Source organism: Alligator mississippiensis, chromosome 1 (genome assembly GCF_030867095.1).
Source record: "Alligator mississippiensis isolate rAllMis1 chromosome 1, rAllMis1, whole genome shotgun sequence".
NCBI lineage: Eukaryota > Metazoa > Chordata > Crocodylia > Alligatoridae > Alligator > Alligator mississippiensis.
This window is the reverse complement of record NC_081824.1, coordinates 2,295,311-2,312,475: the sequence shown is the minus strand read 5'-3', so window position 1 is coordinate 2,312,475 and position 17,165 is coordinate 2,295,311. Positions and strand designations below refer to the sequence as shown.

The 17,165-nt window shown below is 56.1% G+C and overlaps 1 protein-coding gene across 1 annotated transcript; it reads left to right on the top strand.

The window, feature by feature from the left end:
* The first annotated feature begins 2,123 nt into the window (after positions 1 to 2,123).
* Positions 2,124 to 15,839, top strand: LOC109283514 (zinc finger protein 664-like). The gene is made up of 6 exons (XM_059727794.1): positions 2,124 to 2,426; positions 3,075 to 3,178; positions 3,879 to 4,005; positions 5,747 to 5,863; positions 11,378 to 11,520; positions 12,049 to 15,839. Exons 1-6 carry the CDS (start codon positions 2,327 to 2,329, stop codon positions 12,919 to 12,921), a joined length of 1,464 nt encoding a protein of 487 aa, XP_059583777.1. The 5' UTR covers positions 2,124 to 2,326; the 3' UTR covers positions 12,922 to 15,839.
* The last annotated feature ends 1,326 nt before the right edge of the window (positions 15,840 to 17,165 follow it).

Genomic DNA, 17,165 nt, shown 5'->3' with positions numbered 1-17,165 from the left:
GGCTGGGGTGGGTGTTGGGAAATGAGATTCCCCAGGGACGTCTGCCGGGTCCAGTCCAGCTCACGCCAGGCCTCTCTGCTGCTGCCGACCGCCCAGAGCAGAGACCTGGGAGCCGTGGGCAGACGAAACCCCTCAGGCTGGTGCCCCAGAGCAGGCCCTTGCCCGGGCTGGGAGCGAGCGGTGGCTCGACCCTTTGCAGCAGCAGCAGCACCGTGCGTCCGTGGAGGAGTGTCTGCTAGGACGTCTGGTGGGTCCGAGCTGCGACAGATCGGCTGTTCCTGTCCTCCCCGTGCCCGTGGGACCAGTTTCCCTGGGTAAGGCTCTGCTTCTGGCTTCTCCCTGCAGCCATGTGAGCTCTGAAGTTCATTGTCTTCTCCCTGTTTTTCATCTGTCTCATCCTCATGGCCGGGGGTTGAACCCCATGTCCCCCCACTGCTCTGTGGGGATCAGGCCTCTCCCACGTTTCACACTGATATCTCCTCCTTCGTTTCACCCAGCCGCCGTCCCCCGAGTCTTCCCCATTCGTGTGACTCCTGGGGCTTCCCTGCGCAGCAGTGTCGTGGCAGCGCGGTCTCCCTTTGTCTTCCCAGCGTCTTCATGTCATCTCCACTTCATGGTGCCGACAAATCCACTACCAGCTGCTCCTGGGATTTGCACTGATTTCCGCCCTCTCTCACCTAGCGTGTCCCGTGCAATCACATTTACACCGCAGCGTGCTCGGCTCAGTGCTGGCGACATCCCCTTTCTCCCCCGTTGGAGATGCCCCGGCAGACGGTGATGGAGTCATCTCGGCCTCTGGTGCTCCCACGCGTGGATGCCGCGTTTCCTCGGCTCCTCCTCTCCTCACGCACGTGCACGCGCTGCAACCCGGGTCCTTCGCACGTCTGTCCACGTCCTCCCCCCCAGCTTCATCTCCACAAATACTGCGGGGTTTAAAACGAAGTTCCTGGAAGTCGCGGACACGGACAAAAGAAGGGGGAAGCAGACATTTCCCAGCAAGTGAAAGGCTGCTGGCTTCGCTGGCTCTGTGGGCTCTGGCTTTGCTGGATTTACTCGGAGACCCGTGCTCTCGAGCTCACTCTGCCATAGTCCAACTCTTTCTCGTCCTCCCGCAAAGCCCCTCTGCATGTCGCGTGCTCATCGCTGTGACTGAAAGGCGTGGGCTAGGCTGAGGGCCAAGGGAAACGTATTTCCCTTTCCCAGAGGATCTCTAATGCGGCAACCTTCCTTTTACAAGGTCCATTTGCTTTAAAGGTGCTTTCTTTTCCCCTCCATTTCCCCCAAAGCATTGCCTTAGGGAAGGGCTTCAGAGCTTTCTCCAGCCCAGCAAAGACCACACGGACCATTTCTACATCGGGGGCTTCCACTTCCTGCGAAACGTCCCCTTCTCCCTTCTTTTGTCCACAGCCCTGACGGCCAGGAACTGCGTTTTCCACCCGGCAGTGTGATGGTGCGGAGGGCCGGAGCGGGGCAGGAATGAGGGGTGCCACAAGGTGGGGGCAGGAGCGCAGCACAGTGGCAGTGGCAGTGCCGGGGGGCAGGAGTGAGGGGCGCCAGCATGGCGGGGGAGCGGGGTGAGGGGCTGTGGTCAGGTGTAAGGGGCAGTGCAGGGCAGGGGTCCGCGATTCAGGAGCGAGGGGCAGCCCCACGGGTGTTTATGACACCTGTGGGCTTAAAGGTGTGGTTTGCACATGCACGTTCCCTGCCTCAGTTTCCCTTTCTTGTGCCCTCTGTCACCGGGGGAAAGCACGGGTCAAGGAAGCAGGAGGGCAGGGCAGGGGAGGGCAGGGGGCGGGTGGGGGCGACTCGGCCCCGGGGAAGGGCCATCGCGACGGCAACGCGCACGAGCGCGCAGGACTCGCACGCGGAGACGCAGCCGGGAGCAGCGCGGAGCCCCGCCCCAGCCCGGGCACGGGGGGCGGGGCCGGGCACGCAGACCCCGCCCCGGGAAGTGGGAGGTGCCCGAGGGCGCTGGGGGGCGGGCACGGAAGGGGCGGGTCGTGAGGTGCATTGTGAGAAGGCGGGGGCTGGGAGGACCCTAACCGCGCCCCGCCCCGCCCCGCCCCGCCCCGCGGATCCTTCGCGCGGGGTTTTAAACGGCCACCGCGCTTGTTCTCGCGAGTCTTGGTGACTCCGACCCGCCGGGGGAGCGTGCGAGTGTGTGCGAGTGCGCTTCCGGAGTCGGAGCGGTGCGGTGCGGGGGTGTAGCGGCCCCCCCGTGCGGGGCGGGGCGGGGCGGGGCGGGGCACGCCCCGAGGCTGCTCTGCGCGGGGGGCGGGGCGGGGCTGAGCTCGGCGCACACAGGCCCGTGCGGGACCCGGGAGCCATGGAGCCCCCGGGGCCGGGGCCGGGGCTGGGGCCCCCGCCGCCTCCACGCCCCGCGCACCACCCGCCGCCGCCTCCGCCTCCGCCTCCGCCGCGCTCAGGTGAGGGGCCGCGCGTGGGGGCGGGGCGGGGCGGGGCGGGGGGGCTGCCCCGGACTCCCCCGGACTCCCCCGAGCGCGCGGGGCGCTGTCGGCAGACTAAAATAGCTGCGCGGTCCGGCCAGGCCAGGCCGGGGCAGGGAGGGAGGGAGGGAGCGGTGGCGGCGGCGGCGGCTGGGCCGTGCCCGGGAGCGGGAGGCGCCGTCCCTCCGCGCACGAATCGGCGGCGCGCCGTGCGGGCCCGGCCGCGCTCCCCAGCGCAGCAGCGCCCTTCTCCCGGCGGCCCGACACCGTCCCCCGCCCGCCTGCCCTGCACAGCACTGCCCTTGCGTTTCCCCCGCCCGCCCGCCCGCCCTGAGCCTGTGGCCGTGACACAGCTCCAGCATCGCTCCCGCTCGTCCCGGGCGCCGTGGCCCTGCCGGCCCTGCGTGGCGCTGTGATGACCGCCCCGGGCTGGGACACAGTTACTGGGGCTCGTCTCCCCCTCGTGCCCCGAGCAAGAGCTGTGGGACGTGGATTCTACCTTCTCTCCCATCTTCCACACACCAAAGCCTCCGTCTGCCTTAGTCCCAGGCCAGTGCAGGACACGAGCAGGGCTTTCCCCGTGCCCGCAGCCCCAGCGCTGCCCTGTGCGCTCTTCCCCACCCGCAGGTGCTGGGACCCTGAGCAGCGCTGAGCAGAAACCTGCTGGAGCAGAGCCTGTGAAGCTGGAGCTGCAGAGGACTGGCCCAGGGGGGCAGGCGCCGGGCCTGGAGGTGAGCGGGGCACCGGGGCACTTGCGGGGAGCGCCGCTGGGGCGCGGCTCGGGGCGCGCTGTGAAAAAACAAACAAGAAAAACGCAAAAAAAAGATGCTGGGAGCAGAGAGACCTGAAGAGCATCAGGCCTGTGGTGTCAGATGCTGAAAACGGCCCGAGCTGGCATTAGCAGGAGCTCCCTCCCAAGTGCAGATACCAGGGGTGCTGGCACAGGAAGGCCTGGTGAGAGTGCGTGGAAACGGGCTCCCTGCCCCTAAAAGTGCCGGCCCGGCTGCCTCAAAGGACAGACCGTGATGAGCTGGGCTGAGGCCGACACGTGAGTTCCCATGTCCACAGCTGCATCCACGTCGCGTGTCAGCTGCGTAACGGGATGTTGCAGCCCTGCCTGTCCTGGCTCAGCCTGCAATGAGCTGTAGTGCCGAGTGATTGCAGACAGGGCCGTGGGGCTGGGAGCAGCTGCCCAGGAGACACTGATTCATAGATGTTAGGGTCGGAAGGGACCTCAATAGATCGAGTCCGACCCCCTGCATAGGCAGGAAAGAGTGCTGGGTCTAGATGACCCCAGCTAGATACTCATCTAACCTCTTGAAGACCCCCAGGGTAGGGGAGAGCACCACCTCCCTTGGGAGCCCGTTCCAGACCTTGGCCACTCGAACTGGGAAGAAGTTCTTCCTAATCGTGCAACGCTTGTGCCCGCAGCTCCGGGAGGTGTTTGAGGCCGTGGCAGTGTATTTCACGCGGGAGGAGTGGGAGCTGCTGGACAATGAAGACAAGGTGCTTTACTGGGACCAGATGCTGAAGGCTTACCAAGACCTCATTTCCTTGGGTAAGGCTCTGGTTCTTGCTTCCCCCGGTTGGTGCTGTGCGGACTCTGACATTTATTCTCTTTTTCCTGTGTTTCAACACTCTCCTCACGCACTTCTCCCTGGTGGTTTCAATCCGCTTCCTCCCCACTGCTCTGTCGGTGATCACACTGCTCTCACACTTCCTATTTGATAGATCCTCCTTCATTTGATCCAGCCGCCTTCACTTGTGTCTTCCCCATTCTTGCAACTGCCCGTGCGGCCAATTTCAGCAGTTTCTTGGCAACACTATCTCTCTTTGCCTTCTCAGCACATTGGTATCGTCTTCAATTTATTGTGCATGAGTTCACTAACAGCTCTTGGAAATTATTATTTTTTTTTTTCTTCTTTCATCTTTTTTCTCAGGACACTAGCGTGTCCTGTCCAAACGCATCGAATAATCCAAGCGTTCTCAATTCTGTGATCTCTAAACGCCATTTCTCCTCCTGTGGTTATGACCCAGGAGAAGTTCATGGAGGCCTCTGCCTCTTCAACACCTGGATGATGCATTTCCTTAACGCTTCCTCTAGTGCCACATGGACCCGTGATGTTACCCAGGTGCTTCTACCAGGGGTCACAGGAAGCTTCTGTCCATTTTCTTCCTAACAGCTCCCTCTCCAGAGACCGGAGACTCTGGCTTTGCTGTATTTCTGTAAAGACCTGTGCTCTGAAGCTTAGTCTGCCATTCTCAAAAGCTTTCTTCTCCTCCTCCTAAAGCCCTTCTGCCGATCAGACAACCGTCACTGTGATAAGAGAGGTGGGCTAGGTGCAGGAGCTAGTGAAAAGCAGTTTTTATTTCCAGAAGATCTCTAATACACGGGATTATTCTGGCTTCTGCGCAGGGTTGATGGTACTTATGTTTCAGTAGATCAGTTTGCTTTTGTCTTGCTTTCCTTTTTCTCCCTTTCTCCCAGAGGATTTCCTTAGGGAAGTGCTTAAATGCGTTCTCTAGCTCAACAAGGATGACATAGACCATTTCTACGTTGTGCCCTTTCACATGCTGTGAAACGTGTGCCCTTCTGCCTCCTTTTGTCCATATCCATGAGTCCCAGGAACTTCATGTTTAAACCCTGCAGTATTTGCCAACCTGTGTGCTCATCTCCCCTCGTTGGATGATCGTCCCATTGGTGGGATCATTGCTCAGTTGCAGCTACAATTGCTCTAAAATCATCCTCTCCTATGCCCTGCTGATGCTGACTTTACCCTGTCTCCCAGAAAGAAGTCTCGTTGTCAGCACCTGTCATGGATGCTCTTCACTGCCACAAGTCCTCGCTGTAAAACTTAACTGAGAAGAAGTTAACTTCCAATCTGTTGCCTGGAATTACACTGTGATAAGATGAATGTTATCCACCCCTATGTGGGCCCAATAGCTCTTCTTTTGGGTACCTTTTAAACAGTAAAAGGTTTATCTTTCTGCCCCCTAGTACATCACGAATCACTGCATCTCCGTGCCTGTCCCTGGTGACTGTCAGTTTGATGCACTTTCTATACCCGGGAGTGGTTGGTGCTTTGTTTCCTCTGACTGTCTGTCCACCTGGGTGATAAGGACTATGCTCTGCTTCCCCCTGCGATGCCTTCTCTTCCAGCCTAAATGCCTGTCCTGGCTTGTCTGTCAAGGACCTAGTAGAAACCTTGAGTTCTTAAGATCCCTTCCCCCAAATCCCATGCGGTTATTCTGCATCCAGTACCCAGTCACTAACCCTCTTTAACCACTGCCCCAAACAGGATATCGAGGTCCTACACCTGCCTTAATCTGCAGCATCCAGCAAGGACAGGTGGAGCTCTGGGTCTGTGATGATGAGGACCATTGGAAAATCTCCAGATCGGAGGACCTCGTGCCAGGTGGGTTGTGGCTGTCCCCTCCACCCTACTCTGCTCTCAGAAATGCTGCAAGTGCAGAGTGCCAGGGGGATCTGCAGACCTGCCCTGTGCTGACCTCAAACACAGCACATTGTGCTGTAATGTGTCCAGGCAGGTGTTGTTCCCATTCCCTGAAATTGAAAGCTATGGAGAAAAGCAGCTCTTCCCTTTTTGTTTCATAGATAGTTGGGGGCTGGAAGGGACCTTGCAAGATCATTGGATCCAGCCCCGTGCACCAAGCAGGAAAGCCAGCTGGGGTCAGGTGACCATCCAGTTGTCAGTTGAAGATGTCCAGAGTGATTTGCACCACCTCTGAAGGGAGCTTCTACTACTGTCTGGATACCCTGACTATGAAGCTTTTCCTAGAGTTGAGCCTAAAAATGTCTTCCAGGAGTTTGTGGCCATTACTCCTGCTTTTTCCCAAAGGTGCCCTAGTGAGCAGTTGTTCACTGAGCCCTTGATGTAGTGGTAAGCTGCTACCAAGTACCCCCTCAGCCTCCTCTTCTTCAGGCTGAAGAGGTCCAGGTCTCTCCTTTGTACGGTCTGCCTTGCAAGTCTCCGATCATACAGGTGGCTCTTCTCTGGACCCTCCTCAGTTTTTCCACATCCTTGTTGAAGTGCGGCGCCCAGAACCGGACACAGTACTGCAGCTGTGGTCTCCCCAGTGCCGAGTACGGCAGAAAAATCACGTCCTTAGTTTTGCATGAGATGCATCGATTGCATGCCAGAGTATTGTTTGCCCTGGTGGCTACCACATCGCTCTGAGGGCTCACATTCATGCAATGGTCAGTTGTTGCCCTTGGATCCCTTTTGGTCATGGTGCTAGTCAAGTTGGCACCACCGAGCCTGTAAGTGTATTGGGGATTGTTTGCGCCAAGGTGGAGGACCTTACACTGCTCAGTGTTGAACTTCATCTGGTTCCAATTCACCCAACTCTCCAGCCTGTCCAGGTCTGCCTGAATCCACAGCCTGTCTTCAGGGGTGACCATGCTCCCCTGTAACTTGGTGTTGTCTGCAGATTTGGCCAGCGAGCTCTTCATGCCCCCACAGTCAAATCATTGATAAAGATGTTGAAAATCACTGGACCAAGCACAGACCCCTGAGGGACACCACTGGCCACTTCGCCAGGACAACACAGCTCCGTTCATAAAAACTCTTTAGGTCCTACCTCACAGCCAGTTTCCTACCCGCTTAACCATCGAGCAGTTAAACCCAGAATCCTCCAATTTCCCCACAAAGATATCATGGGATATTGGATCAAAGGCCTTTTGGAAGTCTAAGTATATAATGTCAGCCTCCTCTCCCTTGTACAGGTGCTGAGATACTTGGTCGTAGAAGGAGATGTGGTTGGTAAGACCAGATCTGCCTGCGACAGCCATGCTGGCTGTTGTTCAGAATCCTACCCTCCACGAGCAGATCGCCTGTAAACTCCTTGAGTGTAATCTACGATTTTCCCTGGGCTAGAGGTTAGACTGAATGGACCATGGTTGCCCGGGTCCTCCTCCTTCCTCTTCTTGAAGATGGACCCAATATTGGCCCTCTTCCAATCCTCGGGGATCTCCCCTGAGTGGCACAGGTTTTGGAAAAGTTTTGCCAGGGGTCCTGCAATGACCTCGGCAAGGTCCCTCCACACTCTTAGATAAAGTTAATCCAGTCCTGCTGACTTAAATGCCTAGCTTTTTCATAGATTCATAGTTGGTAGGGTCGGAAGGGACCTCAACAGATCTTTGAGTCCAACCCCCTGCCTGGGCAGGAAAGAGCACTGGGGTCAGATGACCCCAACCAGATGCCTATCCAGCCTTCTCTTAAACACTAGCAAGGCAGGGGAGAGCACCACCTCCCTAGCAAGCCCATTCCAAATTTTGGCCACCCTTACCGTGCAGAAGTTTTAAGAAGCTATGTGACTGATCTGAACGAGCCAAGTGTTCCTATCAATGCACATCTGGGTAATTAATGTTGCCCATGACAACCATGTCCCTTACAGTTCCATAGTAGCTAGGGTCAGGAGGGACCTGAACAGATAATCTTTCCTGACCCCCCGCCACAGGCAGGAATGAATGCTGGGTTCACAAGACCCCAGGCAGGTGATCATCCAACCTCCTCTTCAATTTGCCCAAGGTAGGGGCGAGGACCACTTCCCTAGGAGGCTAGTTCCAGATTTTGGCCACCCTAACTGTAAAATATTGCCTCCTGATCTCCAACCTAAACCTGTTCTCCATCAGCTTATGACCATTGTTCCCCATCACCCCAGGCGGTGCTGGGGAGAAAAGGGCTCTGCCTATTTGCTGCTGATTTCCCCTGATGAGCTTGTAGGCAGCCACCAGGTCCCCCCTCAGCCTCCTCTTGCTGAGGCTGAACAGGTTCAGGTCCTTCAGTCTCTCCTCGTAGGGCCTGTCCTGCTGCCCTCTCACCAAGCAGGTGGCCCTCCTCTGACCCCTCTCCAGGCTGGCCACATCCCTCTTGAAGTGCGGCGCCCAGTACTGGATGCAGTACTCCAACTGCGGCCTGACCAAAGTCGCATAGAGGGGGAATATCGCCTCTCTGGACCGGCTCGAGATGCACCTTTGGATGCATGACAAGGTGTGGCTGGCCTTGCTAGCTGCGGTCTGGCATTGGCGGCTCATGTTCATCTTGAAGTCAATAATGACTCCGAGATCTCTTTCTGCCTGTGTGCTTTCAAGAAGGGAACTCCCCAGCCTGTATGTGTGCGGTGGATTCCTTCTCCCCAGTGCAGCACCCTGCATTTGTCTACGTTGAACCCCATCCTATTCTCGTCTGCCCACTTTTGTAGTCTGTCTAAATCTAGTTGCAGCCTCTCTCTCCCTTCTTTGCGTGTGTCCACCTCACCCCACATCTTAGTGTCATCAGCAAACTTGGACAGCGTGCTTTCCACCTCCTCGTCCGAGTCACTGATGAAGATGTTAAACGGTGCGGGCCCGAGGACTGAGCCCTGGGGGACCCCATTGCCCCCATCTCGCCAGGTTGAATACAACCCATCCACCACTACTGTCTGGGTGCGCCCCATCAGCCAGTTTTTTACCCATCCAACTGTGTAGGCATCAATGCTGCAGTCGCTTAATTTATTGATGAGGATGGGGTGAGAGACAATGTCAAAGGCCTTCTTAAAGTCTACAAAGACTACGTCCATGGCGACACCATCATCCAAGGATTTCGTTACTTGGTCATAAAAGGCAATCAGGTTGGTCTGGCAGGACCTACCTTTTGAACCCATGCTGATTGCCCCTGAGCATGATCTCCCCTGCAGGCCCCCCACAGATGTGATCCTTGATGATTCTCTCCAAGATCTACCCAAGCACCGAGGTGAGGCTTACAGGCCTATAGTTACTTGGGTCCTCCTTCCTCCCCTTCTTAAAAATAGGGACCGCATTAGCTAGTTTCCAATTCCCCGGTACCTGGCCAAATGACCATAAATGCTCATACAGCCGGGCCAAGGGCTCCGCGAGGACTCCTGCCAGCTCCCTCATAGATTCATAGATGTTAGGGTCGGAAGGGACCTCAATAGATCATTGAGTCCGACCCCTGCATAGGCAGGAAAGAGTGCTGGGTCTAGATGACCCCAGCTAGATACTCGTCTAACCTCCTCTTGAAGACCCCCAGGGTAGGGGAGAGCACCACCTCCCTTGGGAGCCCGTTCCAGACCTTGGCCACTCGAACTGTGAAGAAGTTCCTCCTAATGTCCAGTCTAAATCTGCTCTCTGCTAGCTTGTGGCCATTATTTCTTGTAACCCCTGGGGGTGCCTTGGTGAATAAATACTCACCAATTCCCTTCTGTGCCCCCGTGATGAACTTGCCTTGGGTGGAGGGCATCTGGACCTGCAGATTTAAAAATGTCTAGCCCTTCCAGAAGATCCCGAACTACATCTGCGCTGAGGTGGGATATCCTGGTCCCTGCTCAAGAAAACAGGCAAAGAAACTGTTAAAAATATTAGCTTTCTTGTCTGGCGTGGCCACCAGATTACCATTTGAGTCTTGCAGGGACCCTACATTGCCTGGTGCCCTCTTCTTGCTCCCAGTGTACTTGGAAAAAGGACTTTTTGTTGTCCTTGAACCTGGACTCTAGCCTGAGCTCCAACTCTGCCTTGGCCTTCCTAATTAAAAGCCCCCCTACGCTCCCGGGCCAAGGAGGAGTACTCCTCCTTGGTGATAGCTCCTCCCTTCCACTGGTTGTACACCCCCTTTTAGTCCTCAGGCATTGCTGAATGCCCTTGCTGAGCCAAGGGGGTTTCTGAGCACTCTTACCCCCTTGCTTCTCTCGGGGATTGTTAACCTTTGGGCCTGGAGGATCGCCCCCTTAAGCTACGACCATCCCTCGTGGGCTCCCATCTCCTCTACCTTCTGGGCCCTCAGTGCCTCCCCCACTAGTCTTCTAAGTTCATTGAAGTTGGCCCTTCTGAAGTCAAGGGCTTTAGTCATGCTATAAGCCCTTCACACCCTGTGCTGGATAGTAAATTCCAGCAGGTGATGATCGCTGTTGCCCAGGTGGTCAAGGACCTGCAGTCCCCTCACCAGGTCTCTCTTGCCACGCTCCCCCTAATTACAGCTGGTAAGGAACAAAACAGCAAACTTGATTGTCATATTAGCCCAGATCTGGTTTCCCTTGCACACCATGATCTTAAATTTCCATCATAACTCAGTAATGTAAGAGTTCTTTCCCCAGCCCAAGGTAGCTATACCTCTCTAACACCATCTCCCAGGGGCTGATGGGATTTGTAGTCCCCCATGGAAATCCGCATGGTGTGCAGAGGCTCTCCTTGGCTTTTCCTGGCCAAGTTGGGCTGGAAATTGGGAAGTGTTTCATCCTGGTCTCGGGCTGTGTTAAATGGCTCATGGCATGGGTGGGATTCACAAGGTTTCCTCTTGTGGAGAAAACTGAATTCCTTCTCCCCTCTAGTTTTCCAGAATTGTCCCCTTCCTTTTTCCTGTCTGGGGCCCCAAGTGTCACAAAGTTTGAAGCTCAACACAGTCCAGGTTCAGGTTCATGGTAAGGCCTTTGTCCTGGTGCAGATTCCTCTGACATGTAGGCTACCTGGGACTTGTCAGTGGAGAAAAGCTCCCTGGGCTCATTCCCTGCACCTGAACGTGTCCTGGAAGCAGAGCACTGCTTCTCCCAGAACAGGGAGCCACAGCTGTAAGTCCTGCCCTCCTCCTCAGCCCATTAGTGCATGAAGCCTGAATGCTTTCATGCTCATGTCCCACATGTGCTTGTCCCAGCAGGGTCCAAGGTGGTGGGGCTGATGCTGGGACAGAAACCCTGACAGTCTGAACTCCACGGAGTAGGGAACATTAGCCCCGCACAAGCATCTGCCTCTCGCTCCTCCCCAGCACATGGGTTTTGGAAGGAAGACCTTGATTTCTTGAGGGAACACGAGTGTCGAGGTCCAGGCCTACTCGGAGGCCCATTCCAGCAAAAGGAATAGCAGTTTTAGCCCCTTGCCAGGATGGCAAAGAATAATGTAGCGTTTGTTCCCCACGCAGGAGGTGCCTGGTTCCTGAGCAGAGATGAGGAGCAGCCTCCTGCGGAAGGGCCTGCAGACCTGGAGCCATCTTGGACTTGCCCAGGGAGTTTGGGTGAGATGGACTCCCTGAGACTTGAGAAGGAGCAATGGCACAAGAGTCAGGTGAGGCCCCAGAAGAAGAATGTAGCGGTGAACCAGGTACCATCTCCAGATGGGCCTGAGAGTGGAGGAGGGGCAGACCCCAGAAAGAGCCCTGGGTGCGGGGGAGAATTTGTGGAGCTGAGGGACATAAAGAGCCACCAGAAAGAGGCACTGCATCCCAGCCAAGGCACTGGGGAGGGCCTCAGGGGGAATCAGGAGCTCACTGCCAAGCACAGGGGCATAGCCCAACCCTGTCCCAAAGTCAGGAAAACCTTTAATTGCCCATCACTCATTGCTCTTCATAAGATGAGGCCCGCTGGTGAGAGAGCCCATATATGCATCGTGTGGGAAGAGCTTCACCTGCCCCTCAACCCTGGTTGCTCACCCCCAGATGTGTTCTGGAGAGCGTCCCTCTCCTTCACCAAATGAGTGATGAGCTTTGTGTGCCCCTCGGGCCTGGTGAAGCACCCGCATGTCCACAGGGGGAAGCGTAGGTACTGGTGTGCCAAGTGTGGCAAAACCTTCACCCACTTCTTCTCCCTTTCTCAGCACCAGCACATCCACCTGAGGAGCGAGACACACCAGTGTACTGGGTTCGGGAAGAACTTGTGCTGGCAAGACCAGTCCCAGCAGCAGTGTGCGCAGAGGGGGACGCAGCCACAGCATGGCACCAAGTGTGGGAAGAGCTTAAGGCAGCCCTCCAACCTGGCCAAGCACTGGTGCATGCATGCAAGGAAGAAGCCACACCAGTGTTCAGAGTGTGAGAAGAGCTTTGCCCACTATTCCAGCTTGGCCCGGCATCAGATCATCCACACAGGGAAGAAGCCACATCAGTGCTTGGAGTGTGGGAAGAGCTTCAACCGGTCCTGCAACCTCACCCAACACCGGCTCGTCCACACGGGGGAGAAGCCACATCAGTGCTCGGAGTGTGGGAAGAGTTTCGCCCGAGCCTCCCACTTGTCCCAACACAAGGTCACACACACTAAAGAGAAGGCACATCAGTGCTCAGAGTGTGGGAAGAGCTTCACCCAGTTCTCCACTGTGGCCCGGCACCAGCTCATCCACACAGGGGAGAAACCACATCAGTGCTCGGAGTGTGGGAAGAGCTTCAACCGGTCCTCCAATCTGGCCCAACACCAGCTTATCCACACGGGAACGAAGCCATATCAGTGCTTGAAATGTGGGAAGAGATTCACTCAGGCCTCCAGTCTGGCCCAGCATCAGCTTATCCACACAGGGGAGAAGCCACATGGGTGCTCCGAGTGTGGGAAGAGATTCACTCAGGCCTCCAGTCTTGCCCAGCATCGGCGTACCCACAGGAGGGAGAAGCCACATCGGTGCTCTGAGTGTGGGAGGAGCTTCACCCAATCCGCCAGCCTGGCCCGGCACCAGCTCATCCACATAGAGAAGAAAACACATTAGCGGTTAGAGTGTTGGAAATGTTTCCCCCACTTCTCCCCCACTTCTCCAAGCTGGCCGAGCACCAGTCCATCCACATACGGGTGCATCTGTAATGCTTCCAGCAATGCAGGAAGGGCTTGGTGACGTATACCTGCTCAGCACCTTCTAGTGCAATGCAGCAAGAGTTCACCTATTGTTCAGCCCTGATAGGGCACTGCAGAACCCAGAGGACACAGAGGCTAGCCACCAGGGTTTGATGCAGGGATGGGATAAAAGGAAAGCCTTCAGGCAGAGGCTAGTTCAGGTGCTGGGAGAACCTGGGAGGAGATGACCTTTGCCTCAGCCTTGAAGCTTGTGCCATCCCCATCATTTTGTGAAAAAGTCAGTGCTCCCAGGGGCAGAAGTGCCTTCACAATACGGTGCCCTCTCCAAGACAACTGGCTCCATGTGACACCCAGGGCCTGGCTTCAGTCAAATATAAGCTTTGTCCTTCCTCCTGCTCCCAGGGTCCTGGTATGTGAGGCTCCTGAGTTCTAGGGAGGAGGATATTTACGGTGAGGAATCATTCCCTGCCTTCTACCCTGACCTTGCCTTTCCTCCTCACCACATCACCTCTCTCCCAGGCCTGCACATGTTCGTCGGGGCCTGCAAGAAGCTACCACTGCCGTCCCATGAGTCCAGTTTGGCAGTTTTGTTTCTCAACCCCTCACCATAACTGTACCACCAGGTGCCAGCTGCCCCCCCCCCCCCCCCCCCCCCCCCCGCACCCACCCTCTTCTTCATCCCGGTCTCTATAACAGATTCTTTGTTAATCACACCCACAACTTAGCACGATATCCCTGTGGTTGGTCTCTATGTCCTCTCCAGAGCTGTGAAACGGGAACAGAGCAGGGCCCAGAATCTCATTTCCCAGAGGATTCACCACAACCCAGGGGCTGTTGTTCACCCTCGGGAGCAGGAGCTGGTCACGCTCAAGGCATTGCACCCATGGTCCGCTGTGTGGCCGGGACCCTGCTCTTTTGGATTAATCTTTGCCAGGGGGAAGTAGAGTGTCTGTTCTGGGTTCAGTGCGTTTAGTAGAGGGAAAGGAAGTTAGCCTGTGCTGGGTCATATCTCTTCTGTGGAAGCATGGAGAAAGTATGAATGCATCCTGTGGGTAAAATGTAGCTAGGTGTAATCTCCCATTGGGAATACTGAGGCTTCCCTGCCACTATCAAAGCCATTTGGCTCCGTGCATGTCCCGTAGGGCCTACTCCAAGAGGTTAATAAGCCATCCTGGAGCGCACACACTCATTTCCTTAACTGTCCTTTCTGCTGATACCCCGCAGTGTATTAAACTGCTCCCTCCCTCTCCCTATATTATAACATTTAAGAAAACCTTGCGACTTCTGAATGAACCTCAGTTTTTTGGCAGGAGGGCTGGTTTGTCTCGTTGGAGGTGGCCATAGAAGGAAGGGAGGGAGAATTTGTTCGACACACTTTGAATGTGCCCATTACTTGTACATGTACACCCGTGGCCACAGCCATTGTAGGCTCCAGTTCCTGTTGGCTGATGCCATTGCCACCAGGAGGGATAAAGTCAGTAGATCCTCCTTTTTGATTTCTTCCCTTGGTTCAGATTGCAGAGACCCAAAGGGCTGCTGCACAAGGTGAAGTTGGAGGTGGTGATTTAGAGCTCAGCTGCACTCTCCAACTCTGGCAGTCTGTCAGGTTTATCACTAACTATTGCTAGCCCTCTCCCCACCCTCTGAAGTAAAAACCTCCTGTTTTCCTGGCCTGTGGAAGTCCAGTGAACCTTTGAATATCTGAAATGGGGCTTCACCTCTGCCCATGTGCTAGGTTCTCCAGACACCACCTTGTCTTTTATGGCAGAAATAGATGCATCCAGCACCACAATAGGTGCAGTGCTCTCACAATGGCAGGGCCCAGACCAAATCCTGCATCCCTGCACCTTCTAACAGGTCACAAAACCCAGTTGCCAACCTACAGCCCAGAAATTGTCACAAGAAGCAAGGGGGGTTCCCACTTGTATATTGAAAATCATAGCGGGTAGGGTTGCAAGTCAGCAGGCCAAGGGGAGGGAACAGGTAAAATGTAAAGAAACGTCAACATTGTGGTACATTGTAATGTACATTCAGCACCTTAATTCCCTGCCACCCCTGCCACCTCCAGAAGTGTTCCCCAAACAAGCATTTAGTCCCACGAGTGATCAAACACCCGCAGCTGCCCCCAAGTCTGGATCCAGCTCTTTCAGTCCATGTCCTGGCTGACAGGCAGGGAGATTTCCAGCTCCGCTGTGCACTTCTTTGTGCAGGGCTGGCCAGGCTCCACCTGCATGCTGCTCTTTCCCTCTTGCTCCAGCCTGCAACCTCCTCCTCCTTTTTCCCTTCCCCCAGCCCTGGGGGGTTGTGGAGTTGCAGTCCAGTCTCCCGGCGAGCACAGCTCTGCAGATTGCCCCTGGTTCCTCCTGCTGTCATTACATTCATAGTACACTAGAATATTTGTGTGGGCAAAATGCAAGACCTGAGACAGCTTTCCTGGGGCTGGCCCTTTCCTTGTCCCACGCTGATTTTCAGATGATGTAGAAATGGGAAGGCAGATGCTTTTTCCCAGAAAGTGGACTATAACACTAATGTGGTACAGGGACCACAGGAACCTAGCCCCTTTTGAAGCCACGCAACATCCTCGCACCTCCTTGCCATAGGGCACGTCCAAACGTACATTCATTCACTTTTCCTGATGCACGTTAAATTTAGTGCCTCCGATGTGAGTTTTGTTTTACCCAATCTTAAAGACAAAGGACACTTTGGAAGAAATGTTTGACTTGTGAAACCTTGCCTTGTATTTGAAGGGTGATGGTAGATGAGCAGCCTTTGCCCCTTGCCCCCTATCCCTCCCATGTGAAATTCTTATTCAAGATTAAAGTGACTGAGATTAAACTTGTGGGAGTGAGTTCATCTCAACGATCCACACGTGGGGGTTTCATACAATTTAACCAATTCATGTTGCCCTCGCAATGACAGCTCAGTAGGACTAATTGTCTCAGTTATCCCCACACAGGCAAGCCATGGCTGCTGTTCATGGCCACACCTCCCCACCCCCAGGGCAAGACTAAACACGGGATGCAACAGGGCATGGCCTTCCTCTTTGGCCCACTCCAGGTGCAGGAGGCGGATTCCTGGGGCGGGCAGGACTTCTACTGTTGTTGCCTTCATGTCTGGCCATAGGCTGCGGAAGGGTGTGCTGACGGGGCTCAGCCCCACCCAAACGCAGGGCAGCAAATATAGCCGGAGGGCAGCCCAGCCACAGGCTGCTGCAGCAGGGGGAAGGGGTATGCACGCTCAGATACTCGGCACACTCACAGCCAGGATCACAGTGGACCCAGCCACAGGCAGGTTAGTTTCTTTTAATCAGGCTTTGGGGGGTGGGGTGGGGGGTAGGTTGAGAGTGGGGTAGGGCCAGGGCGAATCATTCACCCCTGCCCTGCTCCCTCCTGTACTGTGGGGAGTGCCCCATGACCCAGCCCAGCCAGGGCCCCATTCGTGGTGAATCGGGCCCTGGCTGGGCCAGGTCACGGGGCAGTCAGAGCCTGGTGGCTCCTCCACAGCCAGCGTGGCACCGGGGAGCAAAGGAGCAGGCACGTGGGCCCCCAATCTTTGCACAGGGCAGGGGCAGGCCACAGCTGGGCTCAGCCTCTGCTCCTGGCGTCCACACCTTGCTGCCACTACTGCTTTGAAAATGGCTACGGGTCATGTGCGTCCTTCCATGGGGTGGGCCAGGCAGCAAGATTCATGGTGCCCTGCCCCACTGCATTCAAAGCAGCAGTGTCAGCGAGCAAGGACACAGAGCAAAGGCTGAGCCCAGCTGCAGCCGGCCCTTGCCCTGTGCAAAGATGGGGGCCCACATGCCCCTCCCTGGCTCCCCAGTTCTGCGCCAGCTCTTCCTGGGGATGACTCGGGACAAGCGTGGGGTTCCCGGGGGCTCTGTCCTCTCTGGCCCAGCAGTGCAGCTGAAGCTCACCCCAGTCCAGCCCCTGGGTTCGGGCCCCACTGGGCTGTGCGGGCCTAGCGTGGGGCAGTGCTTCGCAGGGACCACTGAAGCCAGGCAGTGATGCGGGGCACAGGGAAAGGGGTGGCCTCGTGGGCACAGTGAACCCTGATCCCAAGCCTGGCACAGCCCAAAGTTGGCATGGCACTGGGGAGCCCCTGATCTTTGCATGGTGCAAGAGCCAGCTGCAGCTAGGCTCGGCCTCTGCTCCCTGCGTC

What these genes read in the sequence shown, in the direction of transcription:
- LOC109283514 (XM_059727794.1), top strand. Translation starts at nt 2,327, where the DNA reads ATGGAGCCCCCGGGGCCGGGGCCGGGGCTGGGGCCCCCGCCGCCTCCA. An exon ending in GGCAGGCGCCGGGCCTGGAG is followed by an intron (nt 3,179 to 3,878) that starts GTGAGCGGGGCA and finishes TTGTGCCCGCAG; the next exon opens with CTCCGGGAGGTGTTTGAGGC. An exon ending in CCAAGACCTCATTTCCTTGG is followed by an intron (nt 4,006 to 5,746) that starts GTAAGGCTCTGG and finishes TGCCCCAAACAG; the next exon opens with GATATCGAGGTCCTACACCT.